This window comes from Melanotaenia boesemani, chromosome 15 (assembly GCF_017639745.1).
Source record: "Melanotaenia boesemani isolate fMelBoe1 chromosome 15, fMelBoe1.pri, whole genome shotgun sequence".
NCBI lineage: Eukaryota > Metazoa > Chordata > Actinopteri > Atheriniformes > Melanotaeniidae > Melanotaenia > Melanotaenia boesemani.
In genome coordinates, this window is record NC_055696.1 from 32,115,393 (window position 1) to 32,131,296 (window position 15,904).

At 40.7% G+C, this 15,904-nt stretch overlaps 1 protein-coding gene across 2 annotated transcripts in view; it reads left to right on the forward strand.

Moving 5' to 3' along the window:
* ttc3 (tetratricopeptide repeat domain 3) overlaps positions 1-15,904 on the forward strand; it is a 37,111-nt gene that overhangs the window by 20,328 nt on the left and 879 nt on the right. Inside the window, exons 22-44 of one of the 2 annotated variants that reach the window (XM_042007863.1) lie at positions 2,476-2,598; positions 2,673-2,774; positions 2,895-2,987; positions 3,068-3,132; positions 4,472-4,608; positions 4,694-5,014; positions 5,105-5,380; positions 5,456-5,499; positions 7,085-7,141; positions 7,229-7,308; positions 7,386-7,541; positions 9,374-9,950; positions 10,692-10,760; positions 11,754-11,903; positions 12,006-12,145; positions 12,232-12,300; positions 12,381-12,477; positions 12,577-12,680; positions 13,289-13,373; positions 14,525-14,635; positions 14,886-15,106; positions 15,255-15,369; positions 15,492-15,623. In XM_042007863.1, the coding sequence (XP_041863797.1) occupies positions 2,476-2,598; positions 2,673-2,774; positions 2,895-2,987; positions 3,068-3,132; positions 4,472-4,608; positions 4,694-5,014; positions 5,105-5,380; positions 5,456-5,499; positions 7,085-7,141; positions 7,229-7,308; positions 7,386-7,541; positions 9,374-9,950; positions 10,692-10,760; positions 11,754-11,903; positions 12,006-12,145; positions 12,232-12,300; positions 12,381-12,477; positions 12,577-12,680; positions 13,289-13,373; positions 14,525-14,635; positions 14,886-15,106; positions 15,255-15,369; positions 15,492-15,623 (3,324 nt within the window). The remainder of the gene's footprint in view (positions 1-2,475; positions 2,599-2,672; positions 2,775-2,894; positions 2,988-3,067; positions 3,133-4,471; positions 4,609-4,693; positions 5,015-5,104; positions 5,381-5,455; positions 5,500-7,084; positions 7,142-7,228; positions 7,309-7,385; positions 7,542-9,373; positions 9,951-10,691; positions 10,761-11,753; positions 11,904-12,005; positions 12,146-12,231; positions 12,301-12,380; positions 12,478-12,576; positions 12,681-13,288; positions 13,374-14,524; positions 14,636-14,885; positions 15,107-15,254; positions 15,370-15,491; positions 15,624-15,904) is intronic. The other variant, XM_042007864.1, reaches the window with a different exon arrangement.

The window sequence follows — 15,904 nt, forward strand, 5'->3', positions numbered from 1 at the left end:
CGACGTGACAGAGAGCGTGTGACGTCTTGGTGTTTGCGGTAACAGCTGAGCGCATGTTGCAGTTTTAAAGTTATTGTCCAACCGTGGCCAGCACCTTTTCAGTGGCCTCGTTTTAAGGAGATTATAAGGAGAGGCAGATTTGTGGAGCAGCGGCAGCAACGTCTGTACAGAGAAACGTGGTACGGAGTCGCAGCCAGGAGTGGTGGAGAGTCATGTGATCCTTTACAGGTAAGAGTTTATAAACCAAGTCATGTATGACGCGTAGGTCGGATTAATGCGACCTGGCCGTTCAGACTAAAGTCGCATGGCAAAAGATCAGATGCATATCGGATGTAGGACCACACGGATCTGTGTTGTTCAGATACAGGTCGCATAGCGGCTAAAAAATCGGATTTGGGTCACTTCAGCCTGCAGTGTGAGCGTAATCTAAGAGTTTATGTAAATAATGACAAAGCCAAGGTGGAGGTTTTGTTTTCGGTCGTGTCTGTTAGCAACATAACTCAAAAAGTAATGAATGGATTTTGATTAAATTTTCAGGAAATCTTAAAATGGAATAAGGAGCAAGTGATTAGTTTTTTGTGGGTGATCCGGATCAGCTCCTGGATCCAGTGATCTTTTTAAGGGTTCTTTATGATGGGGCGATAGGGATAATTTTGCCATTAGAGCTTCTAACTAAAAAAAATAATTGGCTGCTTCTGCTTCTCTTTTTTTGAGCAACCACTGTGTGCCCAAAGTTAAAAAATCTTTGAATTTCTTATGAAGCTGCAGCTGCTGTAATCATGGCTTTTCTTCAGATAGCCAATCATAAGGGCAGAAACGGTCACCATGGTAACCAGGGAAGTTAACAGAACAGGCAGAATTTATCAGAAAAGTTAGATGGTCACGAAATATTGATAGAAATTGTGTTAATAATGTGACAGAGACAAAACTCAACCAGTTTGTCTACAATAAAAATGAGCCACAGTGTGTGGTGGATTACAAGCTGGGCTTTGCTGGGCTGTTTGCCTCCTGGAACCTCTGGTGTCCTGCCACACACCAGCTCTTGTTAAACCATAAACAGACCTGGAGCTGGGCTTCCTGTGACAGCGTCACTTAAACATAACTTCTACTTGTTTTGTTGTCTTTGATGGATCCATCAAAGCCACTGACATGAGCATCTGGCGCTCTCAGAGGAAACATCTCAAACAAATGGCAGGCTGGCACAAAGAAAACAAATGAATAACCTTGTTTAACAGCATTTAAAGTTCTGAGATGTTGTCTTAGAAATGTTAACATTAATGTCTGACCAGACAAGCAAGCTGTGTGGGCGCAGGCCTACATGTAATAACAATTATAGACAATATCACACACTTGCATGTTTATATTTTATTACATCTTCTACATATATTCTAAAAATATTTTGTGGTTTTCTGTTTTCTCGGTTGTGGTTTCCAAGCTGCTTTTTATTAACAGTGACAACTCTTAAGAAGAGATAATCTACAAATGAAAGGTGCTTTGAATTTATTGCCATACATTAAATTTATTCAAAATGTTTTTAAGTACTGTAAAATCTTACTACCACTACCGTCTGAGCCGATTTAAATACAGGATGCACCTTAACTACATCGGTTTGCTGTCTGAGACAGAATTTGGGGTTGAAGTTGATGTGATGGTGATAGAGCCACACTGGCGTGTGTGTGAGACCTAGCACACCATTTATACCAACGGTGGTGTAACCACTCAGCTGATCCAGCTACGCCAGCTTCCTGTGTGTGTTCTCACTCGCGCAGCACTGAGCGAAAATAAATTACAAAACAGGATTTAACAAATCTGAAAAGAGGATGCAGCTGCTGTGTGAAAAGAGCTCTAGATGTTAGCTTGACGGCTAATTCGGCATCCATCTTGCATCCTACCTGTACTGTGAGCTCTCCAACCAGTAAAAGACGGTCATATCTTCACTCTTGTCTTATCTTTTGTTCTGCTTCTTTCTCTCTCTCTTTTCCTCTCTTCCTCTGATGAAGTCCTTTTGCGTTTCTTTGCTGAATCTGGCACGAGCATGTGGCGCGATGTGTGAAACAGTACTCTGCTTCTATGATGTGGTTTCTCGACCTCAGGATGCTGCTGGCCAGTGACGGCTCCAGAAACACACATATTAGGTGTTACTGTACCATCAAACGAGCCCAGAACGCGGAGTTTTAAAGTCAGAACGTTACGTAATGCATATTTAAGGCAGGCTGTAACCTAAGCTGTCTGGAACTTTGATAAACTGTTGGTGGACAGACTCTGCGTTCAGGCGCATCGCTGCACAACGCAGACTTTCTGTTCAGCCTATAGCTGTGAGCTACAATCAGCCTTCATTTAGATCTTTATTCTAACTGCTTTTTTTCTATGTAGAGTTAAAACATGTTAAACACATTTAAAAATGAATCCCTTTAAAAACCAGAATCTGACTTACAAAATAAAGTCATGGAGTTTTAATATGTCTGATCTTTTTAGGAAATCCTGGAGAGTTACGTAGAGTTGTGCAGGTTTCCTCCTGTTCCTGATGCAGTTTGTCGTCTTGAGATATGCCTGTGCCCTTTGAAAGCGGAAATCTACTTCACTGATCCGGATTTTAAGGTAAATGGCAGCCAGTTTGCAGCGTTGGGTGTTGAGATGCCTGAAGCCCTGACCGTGTGTGCTTGTTCATGCAGGGCTACGTTCAGGTTAGCTGCTGTCAGAGCTGCAGGGTTGAATTCCACGTCAGCTGCTGGAAAACCCTGAAGGCCACAACTTTCTGTGAAAAGAGCGAAAAGGTGCACTTCTGAAATGACTTTTAATATGTAAAAGTCTAAATGTGTAGAACTGACAGTCATGGACATACAGTGTGTGATTGCTTTGCCTACAGTTCAACTCGGACGTCTTTTCTGTTGCAGGATATTCTTCGAGAGGCTTGTTTGACTCCAGACTGTGTCGGCCAAATCTGTTGCATCAAAATCTTTGGTCCAACAGGCTTGGTAAAATGTAAGGTACGGTAAATCTCTTGGGTTTAACTGAACTTTCAGATGAATCTCATGTTTAGTGTTCACTTGAATTTTTCTCTTTTTAGTTTGAAACAGAGATCACGAAACCACAGACTCCAAAGAAGCCAAAAGTGAATCAGAAATGTACAAGGTGAGGCGAAGTACATCTCAAGCTGTTCTTCAAACGTGTGGACACTTGGTTTGCTTCATGGTGCTTGCAGCTTTTTCATGAAGTGAACAAATTGCAGCTCATTTCTTGTCCATAGATGCAGATTAAAGCAGCCAGAGACGAATTGTTATGGACTTCTCTGACATTTGCTGATATGCTTGAAATTAGCATGTGGCTTAAATGATGTCTGGAGTAACTGAAACGACATGATTTAGTTTTTATGAAAGATATTTACTTTGATGCTTGACTTTATCCAACACAAACTTCCTCTGCTCAGAGGCTGCTGTCACTTCATGTCTGTAGCAGGTTGGTTTGAAAGAAAGAAATACTGTCACCACAACTTGAATGCTTCAGCTTTATTAGAAATCAGTTACTTGTTCGTTGGGATGGGCACCAGTAAGGAAGTGAGCTGGGTGGTAAAACTTTTTTCTTTTTATATTTTTATTAAGTAAAGTTTATTTATAAAGCGCTTTTTACGGATGAAAAAAGTGCTGCACATAAAATGAGTGCAATAAAACAACGTAATTTCATAAAATAAATAATAACCATCAGCAAAAATCTTTCCAGAATAAAATAGTTTAACTGCTTCTTTAACTAACTTGTTTATGTTTGACAAAATGGTTCATAAACTGAAACGTCTCTGGATTTTCTGGTAGCACAAGCTCTCATTTTCCTCGTTTCTGTCTGCCAGTCAAAGCAGCCGCAGCCTGTAAGATGTTAATGTGAACTGAAATTCTCCTTTTACATGAAAGTTCAAAACACAGGCGCAACTGAAGGTGATTTCGTCAGGCGGTGTTACCATGGTAACAACAGTGATGCTGGCTAAGATGTCCTGTTTCTGTTCCTGATTCATTGTTAAATTAAAAATGGCTTTATTAGGGTATAAGTTGCATTAAAAGGCAGAAAATGAAAATCAAACAGTTGTTAACTGTTGACTTGAGGATTCTGAACTTAGCGGTGCGGTAGGGTCTGTTTTCCTGTCAGGGCTGCTCATCCCAGCAAAGAAGACAGACGGAGATAGTTTCCCTCTTTTCGATCATATTCACCAAAACATGTTTCCAAAAAGAAAATATTTACTTTAAAAAACTGTTTTAATGTCACCGACTGCCCCTCATTTGGGGTCAGTAATAAGAATTTGCTGCGTTTTGTAGTAGAAACCAGACTCGTTCCTGTTAAGAAAACTTTCTTTTTTGTGTTTTGAATGGTTTTTGCTTGTCAGTAAAGAAAAGTATCTCTGTACTTGATCCAATCCACCGAGGCTTAAATCTAAAATAACAACGACTGGGTTTATAAATAAGTTTTCTTTTTTGTTTGTTTTAAGTGTAAAGAAGTTAAAATCAAAGGAGGAGCGCAAACTCCAGAGAAAGCATCATAAACAGTCATTTCAGGACGAGCAGATTATCAGTGATGAGATCGTGCAGCTGAAGGACAGCTCAGGATCTCAGAGTCAACATAAAGGTACGGTTTCATGGGAATATCAAAAATACCTTCTGTAGCAGAGCTACCAATGTTTAAACCTGTCATGTGTCCACTGTGTTGTCAGCCTGGTTGGTGTACAGAGATCGAGTTCTCCTGCAGATCAGTCAGAACATGAATCTTCTAAAGGAGGAGAAGACCCTCCACATTTCTGCTCTGACCAGCAGTCTGAAGCCCTGGCTGCAGCTGGACTTATTGAAGGGGAACCAGCTTGCTGGGAGGCTGTTGAACTGGCAGGAGGAACCATTGGAGTCATTTGGTCAAGCTGTCGAGCTGCTGCTGGAGAGGAAGAACCGGGTTTGGGCTAGAGTCTTTATCCAGCTTCTTAGTAGTCGTGTGGATGTAAATCCGAAGCTCAGCAGTTGGGCGGGCCAGCTCAACAATGCAGGTCAGCCTCACCACATGTTCCTCATGATGAACGTGTCAGCTTTATGTGACACTTAAACTCAGCTGCATCTCATTTGCTTCCTGCTTTCAGGTTTGAATGCAGCTCAGACCTTCATTGAACGCTATGCAGGACACTTGGAGCAGCTGGATCTGGCCGTTCTGCTAAACTTTGAACCACTTCAAGAGATGATTATAGAGAAACTTGACACTAGACCGGAGGTTTTTGCAAGCATTGGCCTGACTGTGACAGAGTACCTAAAACAAGCTCCTCCACATGACATGAGACTTTTTATCTGGACTCTAGAGGAGCATAGAGATGACTATGTGTCCTGCCACTCTATACTGGATGAATATTTTGATATGATGGGTAGGTATTTTAAAATGGACAAACGGTTTAAAATGGTTTTCTCTTTACGATGTGACGTTGTGTTTTGTTTTTCAGATGGACATTGTTCAGTGTTAAAAAAGTCTGATGAAAATGAAAATGTAAGTCTTTTAAAGTTTTCTTAGGCTGATGTTTCCTACAACATGAGCTTAACTAACCACAGTTTAACTGAGCTGAAAACTGCTGTTTAGCTAAAGTCTAAAAAGTCATCCCACAGCTACAAACGAACAGCTCGGCAGGAGATGCTGTGTGACGACTATCAGCAATAATTAATTGTAGTGTCGACAACATGTTTTCTTTTTAAAAGAAAACAACTGAACAAGTTGATTGGGTCATGGCAAGATTGAGGTGATGATTTTAAACATCAAAAATGAGGAATTTTTCACCTTAACTCCGGTTCACGCTCATAATATTTTAACTCTAAGTTTTGTCTTTGGTTTGGAGATGAGGGGATCTCTTTAACGACCAAGAAAAACTAGAATTCACACTTAACCCATGAAAAATGAAGCTCATCATGGGAGCTCAGCCTTGGTTCCTCGCTGCGTTGCGAAAGCGAAGTGGCTGTTTGCGGCCCAGGCCGGCCGGGCAGCGTCTCTGCAGCCTTGTGATGCTCTGCTTCTCCAAAGATCCCTGGTTTTATTTCTGCAGCTGTGGGCCCCACTCAGACCTGGGGATTTTATATGGGACACTTTTTTGTCCTCACACGTTAGTAACCAGAAACACGGAAGTAAAGTCGATAGCGTGTAAACATCAAATAGTGCAGAGGAACAGAGAATAGTAGAAGTCACATTACAGTTGCAGTGACTGGACATGTTTGCACCGTGGCTTTGTGATGATTGGCTGAATTTGCTTCAGTAGCTTTAATTCCACTTGGACTGGAAAAAGAAAAAACAATAATCACCATTTTAACCAGTTTCTTCTGTCTTCTGTGAAAATTTTAACATGGATGCTCCTGGAGGCCCCATATCATTTTATTCACTGTGTCATCTCTGATCAGAGATGACATATGTGACCAGAACCATTTGAAATAAGTTCAGAACCTCATGCTGTGTGCTCCTTTTTGTTTCCAGTGTGTAAATCACTTTTTGTTGAACTTTCTAAATGACTTGTTCAGGAGGTTTCAGTAGTGTAGATGGGTGTCTCTGAACTTTCACAGTTTCTTTACACACTTCTTAGTTTTAGATATCCATTATTATCCAGTACTGAGAGCTGCACAGCTTCACCTTCTAGTCTGAAGATTACTGCCAGGTTCAAACCTAAGCTGGACGCAGCTTTCCTGCTGGCAGATTGATGAGGTGAGAGTGGACTGCAGGACGTTCGAGGCAGAACTTTTCTTAAGTTTGTTGTCCACTCATTGACCCGTCGTGTAATGTAGTTGATGATTTTTTGGAGAAAAAATTTTCTCTCCCACATTTTGGTGTAGACTAAAATGGCTTTGGGGCTGTAATAAATTCTTCTATTCATATTGAAGTTAATGCCAGAAATTATACGTGAATGTCAATACTTTCTTCTACTTAATTAAATGTAGGCCTTTCTGTACTAAACATAACGACATTGGTGTTGATATAAAGGTCTTTCAGAAGTGGATTTCTCCAAAGTTCAAGCTACTTTAGGTGATTTTATCCTGCTTACAACGAGATATGTTTCTATTTTTTTTGCTATTTTATGTTTTTGTTTTCATTTCAGAATTCTCCTATAAGGGGTAAGACTCGAGGTCGGAAAAAGAGACACAGAGAGCAAAAGGTTAGATCTGATTATCACTGTTTTTCCTCCTAATGAGGACATCCTTGTGCCGTCATTCCGATCTTTCTCCTGTTTGCTTTCTCACAGGGTCCTATTGTTTTCTCGGGGATGAGAGCAGTAACTACAAGAGAGGAGTGGGACCAAGACTTTTTTGAAGATGACTCTTTGTAAGTTCTTTTAAATCCTTCTGAACGCTGAGATTGTGCCTGTAATCAAAGATTAACGTGGAGCTTTCTGTTGGCAGATCATTCCTTCATCCTGTTGACCCGTTCACTGTACCCAGTCACCTTCGAGATCAAGTGGCTGATTTTGAGGACCAGTACAGCAGCACAAGACAAAGAACTCACTATAAAAAGATTTTGGACAACAACCCAGACCCAACAAAAGAGACGTTGTATGAGTAAGTGCATATATATATATATATATGTATATATATTTTAATACAATGATACTAACTGGCAGTTTTGCTGGTTTTCCCTTTCTGAGCCTCATGTTTTATATTTTTTTAAATATATTTTTTTGAAAGGCAATTTAGTTTTTATTATCCATCATACTTATTGTTTTTGGCTGTGTTTGGTTTTCATTCGTTAATGAGACTGAGAGTCCGTTCTAATTATTGGTTTTGTTATTTAAAATTTCTTCCAGTTCCAGTGTAAAATGTTCTTTAGAAATGAAAGTTTATTTATCTTTGAAAGGGTGTACTTGCATTATTATGGCATTGTCATTATATTGGTTGAAAATGGTCACAAAATGACAACATTATCGCTTTGTGCAATATTATCGTTTATCGCGATAATTTCTGAGAAAATTTATCACACAGCAAAATTTGTTGTCGTGACAGGCCGAAGTGTTTATTTACACGTTTGTGTTAAATTAAAAACAACAGCAAGGAATAAATAAAAATACAGGTATAAAACACGGGACAGTGTAACTACAGAGAGGGAATGCTATGTTTAACCAGTAAGTTTGGAGTGTGGATTTAAACAGATGGAGAAGGTTGATGATACGAATGTCTGGTGGGAGTGAATTCCAGAGCTGAAGTGCAGATGGGGGGAGGTTGTGGATAGCTACAGCCGCTGCAGCTGCTGTAGGACTGTCGTCACGCGGTAAAAGGAGGGGGTTTCGGTGATGACGTGAAGGGCTGAATTCTGAACCATCTGAAGTTTATGGAGATATTTCTGAGGGAGACCGACAAGAAGAGAGTTGCTGTATTCGATACAGGAGGTGACGAGGCTGTGAACGGAGGCAGTACATGGGGAGAGGGAGCTGTGGAGATGAGAGGTGTTGCATCGATGAAATTATGCAGAGCAAGTAACATTACTGATGTGAGCATTAAATGATAATGACCTATCAAGGATGACACCCTGACTCCGACCCTGAGGGAAGGGGGAGCAGGAGCTGTCAGTAGAGAGGGAAAGACTGTCAGTTTAGATAGTGTAGATTTGGTTCCAGGGAGGTGGATTTACATTTTATCGCTGTTTAAAGAAAGTTTGAAGTTCTGAACAGAGAAGCACAAAAGATAAATAAAAGAACTTTAGACATGAACAAGATATAATACAAAGATCTGGGACAGAATTCCTTTCAGTGAATAAATGAAGAAATTCACATGGGCTGTATGGAAAAAGAAAAGTTTTAAAAGGATTGAGATGTTGTGTGAGCTCCATAAGGAGGAAGCTCCAGTGGAAAAAGCCCACTCTCCATTTGTTAACACTGATCAGGAAAGAGTTGGCATGGCACTTTCTTTGTGTGAGTAATGAAATTTGTTGGAGCATTTTGAATTTATGTTAGTTTAAAGAAATTATCTGATTTCTACCAGTTGTCTTAAACTAAAAGAAAAACATTCCATGTTTGACTGAGTTTAGAATCAAACATATTTTCAGACCTCGAGCAGCTTGGGTGACTTTTATCTAGAAACAAAGTGAAGGGACTGAATTTTGGGGACTTTTATGGGCATGCAGAGCTGTGTGGCCAGCATGGAGCTCTGTTTGCCTATTATGTCAGATAGAAATAATAAGCTCACCCACCAAAAAACGCCAGTGTGTAAGACTCGATCAGCCAGAAACAGAATGGCGAGTTTTTAATCAATCCTCAGATGAGGACACTTCTCTGAGACGTCGGGATGACACACTTAGTTTTTGCTGGATGTTGCGAAGTGATCACATTGTTCAAATCAGGTATACAGTCTAAACACTTTGCTTCTGTATGAGATGAACACTGATTGTCTGTCTGCAGCTACTTTGCTCAGATCTTGGAGGAGCATGGTCCCCTGATGGCAAGCGACCCTCTGCTGGTGGGTGAACTGGAACATTTCCCTGCTGTGGCTCGGCAGAAGTTTGAAGAAGCAGGTGGCTTTGAGGTCTTCCTGCTGGAGTCTCTTCGCTTCATAAAGATGGGGAGACGTATTGGTTTGGCTAAACATGCCGTCTGCATGCAACAGGCTGCACATGGAACAAGCCTGGACGACCTGGACGAAATAGCTGATCCTGAACATTATTTTTCATCTCCAAATTTACATGGAGACTTCCCAGCTGATCTCACAAGCTGCCTGGAGAATTATCCATCTGCTCAGACTGAAATCAATCCCATCCTCCCAAATCCATTCTGGTCATCAGGAAATGACGACATCCTCCTCCATTGGACTAATGGCTTCATGGACCAAGCTGCTCACTTTCTCCCTAATGGTTATGAGGAACTGGATCTTGATAACTTTGAGGTTGACGATGGAGTTTTGGAAACTGATTCAGCTTCAAGCAGAGTTGCCTCTGGGACGCCTGAAGAAATAGTTTTGAGAAGAAACGTATCCATGCAGGTAAACATCAGCATCTCACCAAAGCTTGAGTTAAACTCACTGGAACATCAGTGTTTCCCCTGCTGTTACACGAATGACACACACTGCCTCGACTAGAAGGTCAAGTTCATTTATTTTGATCTGGTTTTCTATTCAGCCCCAAATCACAACAGAATTAATTTAAGGTTCCCTCTGTTTGGGGTTTTTATACTTACCAAACTATTAAACTAGGACAGATTTATTTTTCTTATAGTCTGTTGTTTATCTGTTTTACATTCTCTGTGTACGGGGGGGTTCCAGTCAGATGCTGCGCATATAGACACGCACACACACACACACACACACACACACACACAACAGCTCTGCTAGTGGATAGAGAGCATGCATCTGAAAATGCGCCAACCAGCTGAAAATCAGACAAAATTTCCGTCTTTTTTTTTTTTTTAATTCTACCAGCGAGATAATGATGGAAACAGTCGCACTCCAGCGAGGAGCAGACGGAGCATGTCTAGCTTTCATGTCAGGCTATTTTGTCATTGTCGCATGTGGTAGTTCCACTGTGAAGCTGTAACGGATCGGTTACCTGCTACAGAGCTCATAAACATGATTCAGCAGAGCTGATTTTAATGTGGGGACTTGCATCCTGTTCAATAAGCCTGGATTTAGTTACACGTATGAAACTAAAGAGTCAGACAGACGGTATCATCTTGTTGAAGGTTGTCGGTTTAAAATGGATTTATTAGTTTTTCCTCCTCCTTCCAGACGTTTAAAGAGACCCTGAGGAGCGTGGCAGTAAATTCTGAGCTTCATGAGCGTTTTGAGAAATGTCAGGTGAGTGAATCTGCCATCGTGCTTTCACAGCCGCTGGAGGTATTTACTTATTTATTTACAAGTTTATTGAAATGGGACAAATGCATAAACAATAAACATTACAGAGAAATGAAAACAGTATTGAGTTAAAAATACTTAAACTCTTAAGTACACTGATTCGTGTGTTTGGGTTCTGACCCGATTCCACTACCTGAATTTAGAGCTGGCGAAACCGGTACATCCAGAGATTTCAGATACTCCGAGTTACTCTGAGATGTCAAAATCTCTCAAATGAGAAATCTTATGAGTATGTAAATGATTAAACTAATTAAATATTTTGGATGAACACTTGTTTTTACATCGGGTTTTTGTGATCAGTGTTTGCTGTATTTATCTAATAATTTTTTTTATCCGTTTTTAAAGAATCTTAAACCAGTTTGATTATTGTCTTTCACTTTGTTTCATAAAAACAAACATTAGGTTCCCTTTAAGCATGAGCAAATAGAGCATCAGTTTAATAATACTCTTGTTTTAAACTTGAAGATGAGACATAACGAGGAATAAAACACGGGACTGATGTCAAGCAGTCAGATTTTTCTGCCGTGAGTTGCATAAGCATGTTTATCGTGTTATTGACAGACTTGTGACTGTACACAGATCTGCAGTAAACTGAAAAGAACGACCTAAAAACGTGCCAATAAAGAAACAAAGCAGGTGTTTTCTGTCAGCTCAGTAACCAAAGATCCTAAAATGAACTTATGAACCTGTAAAGGAGCACACCTGGTTTTATTAATGTGTTTGTTATGCTTATGTTTGTGCGGCTGATTCTCTGGTTCTTATAAAACAGAGCAGACTAGGTAGCGTTTTATATGGGAGAGGATGTGACTACAATCACATCTTATTCCAACATCTGGAAAACAAATACATGTAACTTAAATACCTCCATGTTTTTCTCCATCTGTCACTCGACAAGGTAATAAGTTATGGACTGTCTTACAATCACCTTCTCTTCAGGGTGACATTAACAAAATGGAGAGGAGCATCAAGAAGTTGGATCAGCAGATCAAGAAAATGGCAAAAGGCTGTGACAAAGTGACTCTAAATAGCAGAGAAGACATCATTTTACTTGAGGATGACATAAAGAAGATAACTACAAATATACAGGTAAGCTTAAAACTGTTTAAGGATGCTGAATTGGTTTAATGTATCTGTGTATAAACCTGAATTAAATGACCAAGTGTCCTTTATTTCTGCTTTTCTGTCTAGGTGACCAATAAAGAGCTGATGATGTTCCAGCAGAAGCTGGAGGAGGAGGTAAAGAAGGACCAGAAGGAGAAGAAGGCCAACCAGGAGGTACTAAAGTCCCTGAAGACTGAGATCGAGCAGCTGCTTGACGAACAGGCAAGGTAAGGCTGAGCTAACAGTGCATCTGCGCTTCGAGTGAAAAGCTGGAACACTAAGGGTTCGTTCCTGGATATTTTTCTTTACGTAGCCTGACCCGGAACATCCGAGAGAAGAAGACCAGCTATGAAGTCAAGTTGAGGGATTTTTTGGAGCTGAGGTAAGCTGTGGTCAGGAAACAAATGAATGTGTGATTAAACCAGCTGCTGACTTCTTACCTCGTTCACATTGTTTCTTTAGCAATCAGTCAGCAGCAGAGAAAATGAGTCTGGAGGACGAGATCAAGCGCTGCAAATCCCTCTTAACATCAGCCACCAGGAGGTCTCACACAGCTCAGGTTGCTCACACATCTTCATCACTCACATTTAAAACAAGCCCTTCAGTCGTAAAACTTTTATAAGACTTGTTTAAAAACTACTTGTTTCGCACCTTGCAGCTGTCCGTTGTAGAAAGCAGCCGGGATCAGGGATTGTACGGACTCTACAGAGAGCTGGCAGACACCAAGGCTTTGCTGACTAAACTGGATGAAGTAGTACACAGGTAAGAGGAGTGGCATCCCTCCTACATCGAGCTAACTGTATCTCCTAACAGCCTACAGGAGGAGGAACTCTTTCGTGTGGGTTAAAGTTCCTCCTAGCTGAAGAACATCTTGCACTAGACAGTTGGCAAAGCCTTGATAAAAGTGCAGGAAGCTGCGGGGCTCCTACGACCGCATACACTGATCGGGATTATGTTTCATAACTGTCTTTATCCATCTGTGTAAAAACATCATATTTCCACTTTGTTTTCCATTTGTTGTTTTTAAATTTAGTTCAAATCAGAATTTAAACCATTTATTAGTTTTTTTTTTTATGTTATAATTTAACCACATTCCTGAGCAAGCAGAGGGGTGTTTCTGTGTGCAGGCAAATATTTTCTGTTACATTTGAAGCTGGATTTTATTTATTTGATCTTTTTTTAAAGAAACAAATATGACTATTCCAACCAACTGCAGGCTCAACTGCTTAATAGTTGATCCTTACGGTGAGATTAACCATCTTCCTCTCATTTTCTCTGTTCATCTTTGTTCCTCCTCCTGTATGTTACACCTAAAATGTGCCTAATGGGATGAAGTGGATGTGTAATTTGGATGTCATTTGTCTTTGCAGATTCCCAAATCCAGACCTGGAAATTAGAAGAAGCAGCTGTAAAGCCAAAGTTGAAGAACTTGAAAGGAACATTTCAGCAGCCGAGGTAGATAAATAAACGTTTGTGCTGGGTTTCAGATGTGTGCTTGCAATGATTTTGTGGAATAAGATCAAATGAGCAGCTTCATAAACAAGAGGACACATTATCACGTCAATACACACAGTTATATGTAAAACTGCGTATGTGTGTTTTTTGAGATGGGGTATAAAAGTGCTGACACCCTGTTAAAATAACAGGCCTTTATTATGTTAAAAGATGAGAGCATAATAAAAAATTTCCTAATTTTATCCACATTTAATGTGATCTATATACAATTTTACTGAAAAACAGATCTTAAGGGAGAAAATGTAATAAGATAAAAAACAACGTACAATGAGCTGGTTGCGTAAGTGTGGACACCCTTTCTGTCAAGTACTGATTGTTTTCTACACGTGGAAATCTCATGTATTCTCATGTGGACTACGGGGAAGGGTCGCCAGAGAGAGGCTTTAAAAAAACATGAAAGCCCTGCTACAATTTAAAATAAAAATACACCCAGTCTGCCAAAAGCTTGAGGGAAAGGTTAGACAACACAGATGGACAAACACTTTTAATCATCTAAATAATATGGTGAAGCACGGTGGCGGCAGTGTCATGCTTTGGGATTGCTTGGCTTATGTCAAGGCGGAGGAAATTGTGAACAGTTCCAAATACCAGATTCACATTTGGCTGAAAAGCTTCAGGTTTCTGCTCAGAAGCTGCGATTTCACTCTTCAACACAATGACCCGAACCGTGTGTGTTTTTTAGATTCTGGAAAAGAATCCTGTTACACATTAGCTTGCTTTTCAGTTGGAGGTTCAAGGTGGGAAAAGCCAGATGAAGCGTGTTGTTGAACATGGACTTTTTTAAGGAAAATCACATCTTTTCTTTTATTAGGAGGTCATTTATATTTGAGGTTTTGCACACAAATAATTTTTTATTATTTTAGGGTTTGTTTTTTTTCCCCGTGTTTCACAGAGAACTAAAACTGCAGCAGTCAATCTTTTTCTTAAACTTGTCATAATGGAGAGAAAAAGTCAAATTTCTGTGCTTGAAACATTCTTCAGTTTTATGCTTAATGTTAATATTCAGACATTAAAATGTAAGTGATGTCAGTTAAATGTATTTTAGCTAATTTAAACCTTTGCTGAATCTTAAGATGCATCTTGATCCACAGAAACACTACAAGGAGCAGGCTGATCAAGTGAAGAACGGCAGCAGAGTGTGTGAGCTTCCTCCAGCCAGTAGCAGCAGCCAGTCTGAGCCTGCAGCTCCAGCATTAAGACCAGTATGTGTCTGTTTCAACAATCATGAGACCCATGAATGTAATGAATGGCAGCTCCTCCTTTGCAATAGGCCTGTTTCTCTTAACTGCACCAACATTTCATGTCAGGAGTCTTCCTGTTTTTAAGATGTGAATACGAGTGGAAGTCTCTTCAGTCAGCTGTGCAGCTGATTCACTCATCATATTTGGCAAAGTCTAATTAAAAGTAAACCTACAGAAACCTGAGCTCTTTCCTTGTGTGTGGATGTTGCAGCTCTCAGTCGCAGCCAAAGAGTTTATGCCTCAGCCTGCAGCTCGGGCAACTCCCAGCCCTCCTCCACCCGTCCAGCACTCTGCTCCACCTGCAGCCGAGGCTTCAGCTGCTCCGCCTCAGATGCAGCATCGACCTGCCGTCAGGAAGCAGGAGCCTGCACACAGCACCGTGTTTGAAAAAGCCATGGAGGCTCTGACCTCCATGTTCCCCGACTACACCAGGTAACACCGACCTGTTAACTGTCCACCAACACACGCAAAGCCTCCCCCCTCTGAGGGGTCGGCCATGTTCGAGGTTATTAAACTACAAACCAAACGGAGGTTACATTTTATTTCAAAATGAAGAAATCTGTTCGCTTCGTTTGTTCAGATCGGATTTGATGAAGTACGTTCAGGAGCTGCGATCATCCAAAGGTGGAAGCCTCAGCAGCATGGCGCTGCAGGATGTGGTTGGTGGTGTGACCCAGCTGATCTTGGACCATCAGGTAGGTGGAGGTTTTTATTAGTCTAAACTTATACACAGCTAAACTTTTTTTCTTTTTAAAAAAGTGGAAGTCAAACTTTTTCTCTGGAAATAATCACTCTGGCCGTTTTTCTGTCCATTCAGGAGAGGCTTAGTTCCGCCAGAGCCAAGGTCGCGGGTCACAGGAGTCCAGCTCAGCGCGCTACCCCTCCTTTGGTAAACTCTGCTCCAGTCTGGCAGCCACTTGGACCCCAGAGAGCCAGAAATCCCAACGCAGTAAGTCAAACATCTTCAGGCACATTAACTGGAGTACTTCTAATCTCTTAATGGACAGACTGAACACCTGTTTAAGAACAGAAACGAGATGAATTTCAGTTAAACGATTGTTTCACTGCAGGACTGAGCTGAATTACAGTCAGGACAGCAAGAAAAATGATGTGTAACAGCAACCAGGAAAACTCAGTTACTCTAGATTCTCTCCTCACAACGGCTGCTCCGTCACCATCTAGTTAAGCTGATATGAACTTTTTTTTTTCACAAGTTCTAGTGAGGATTGA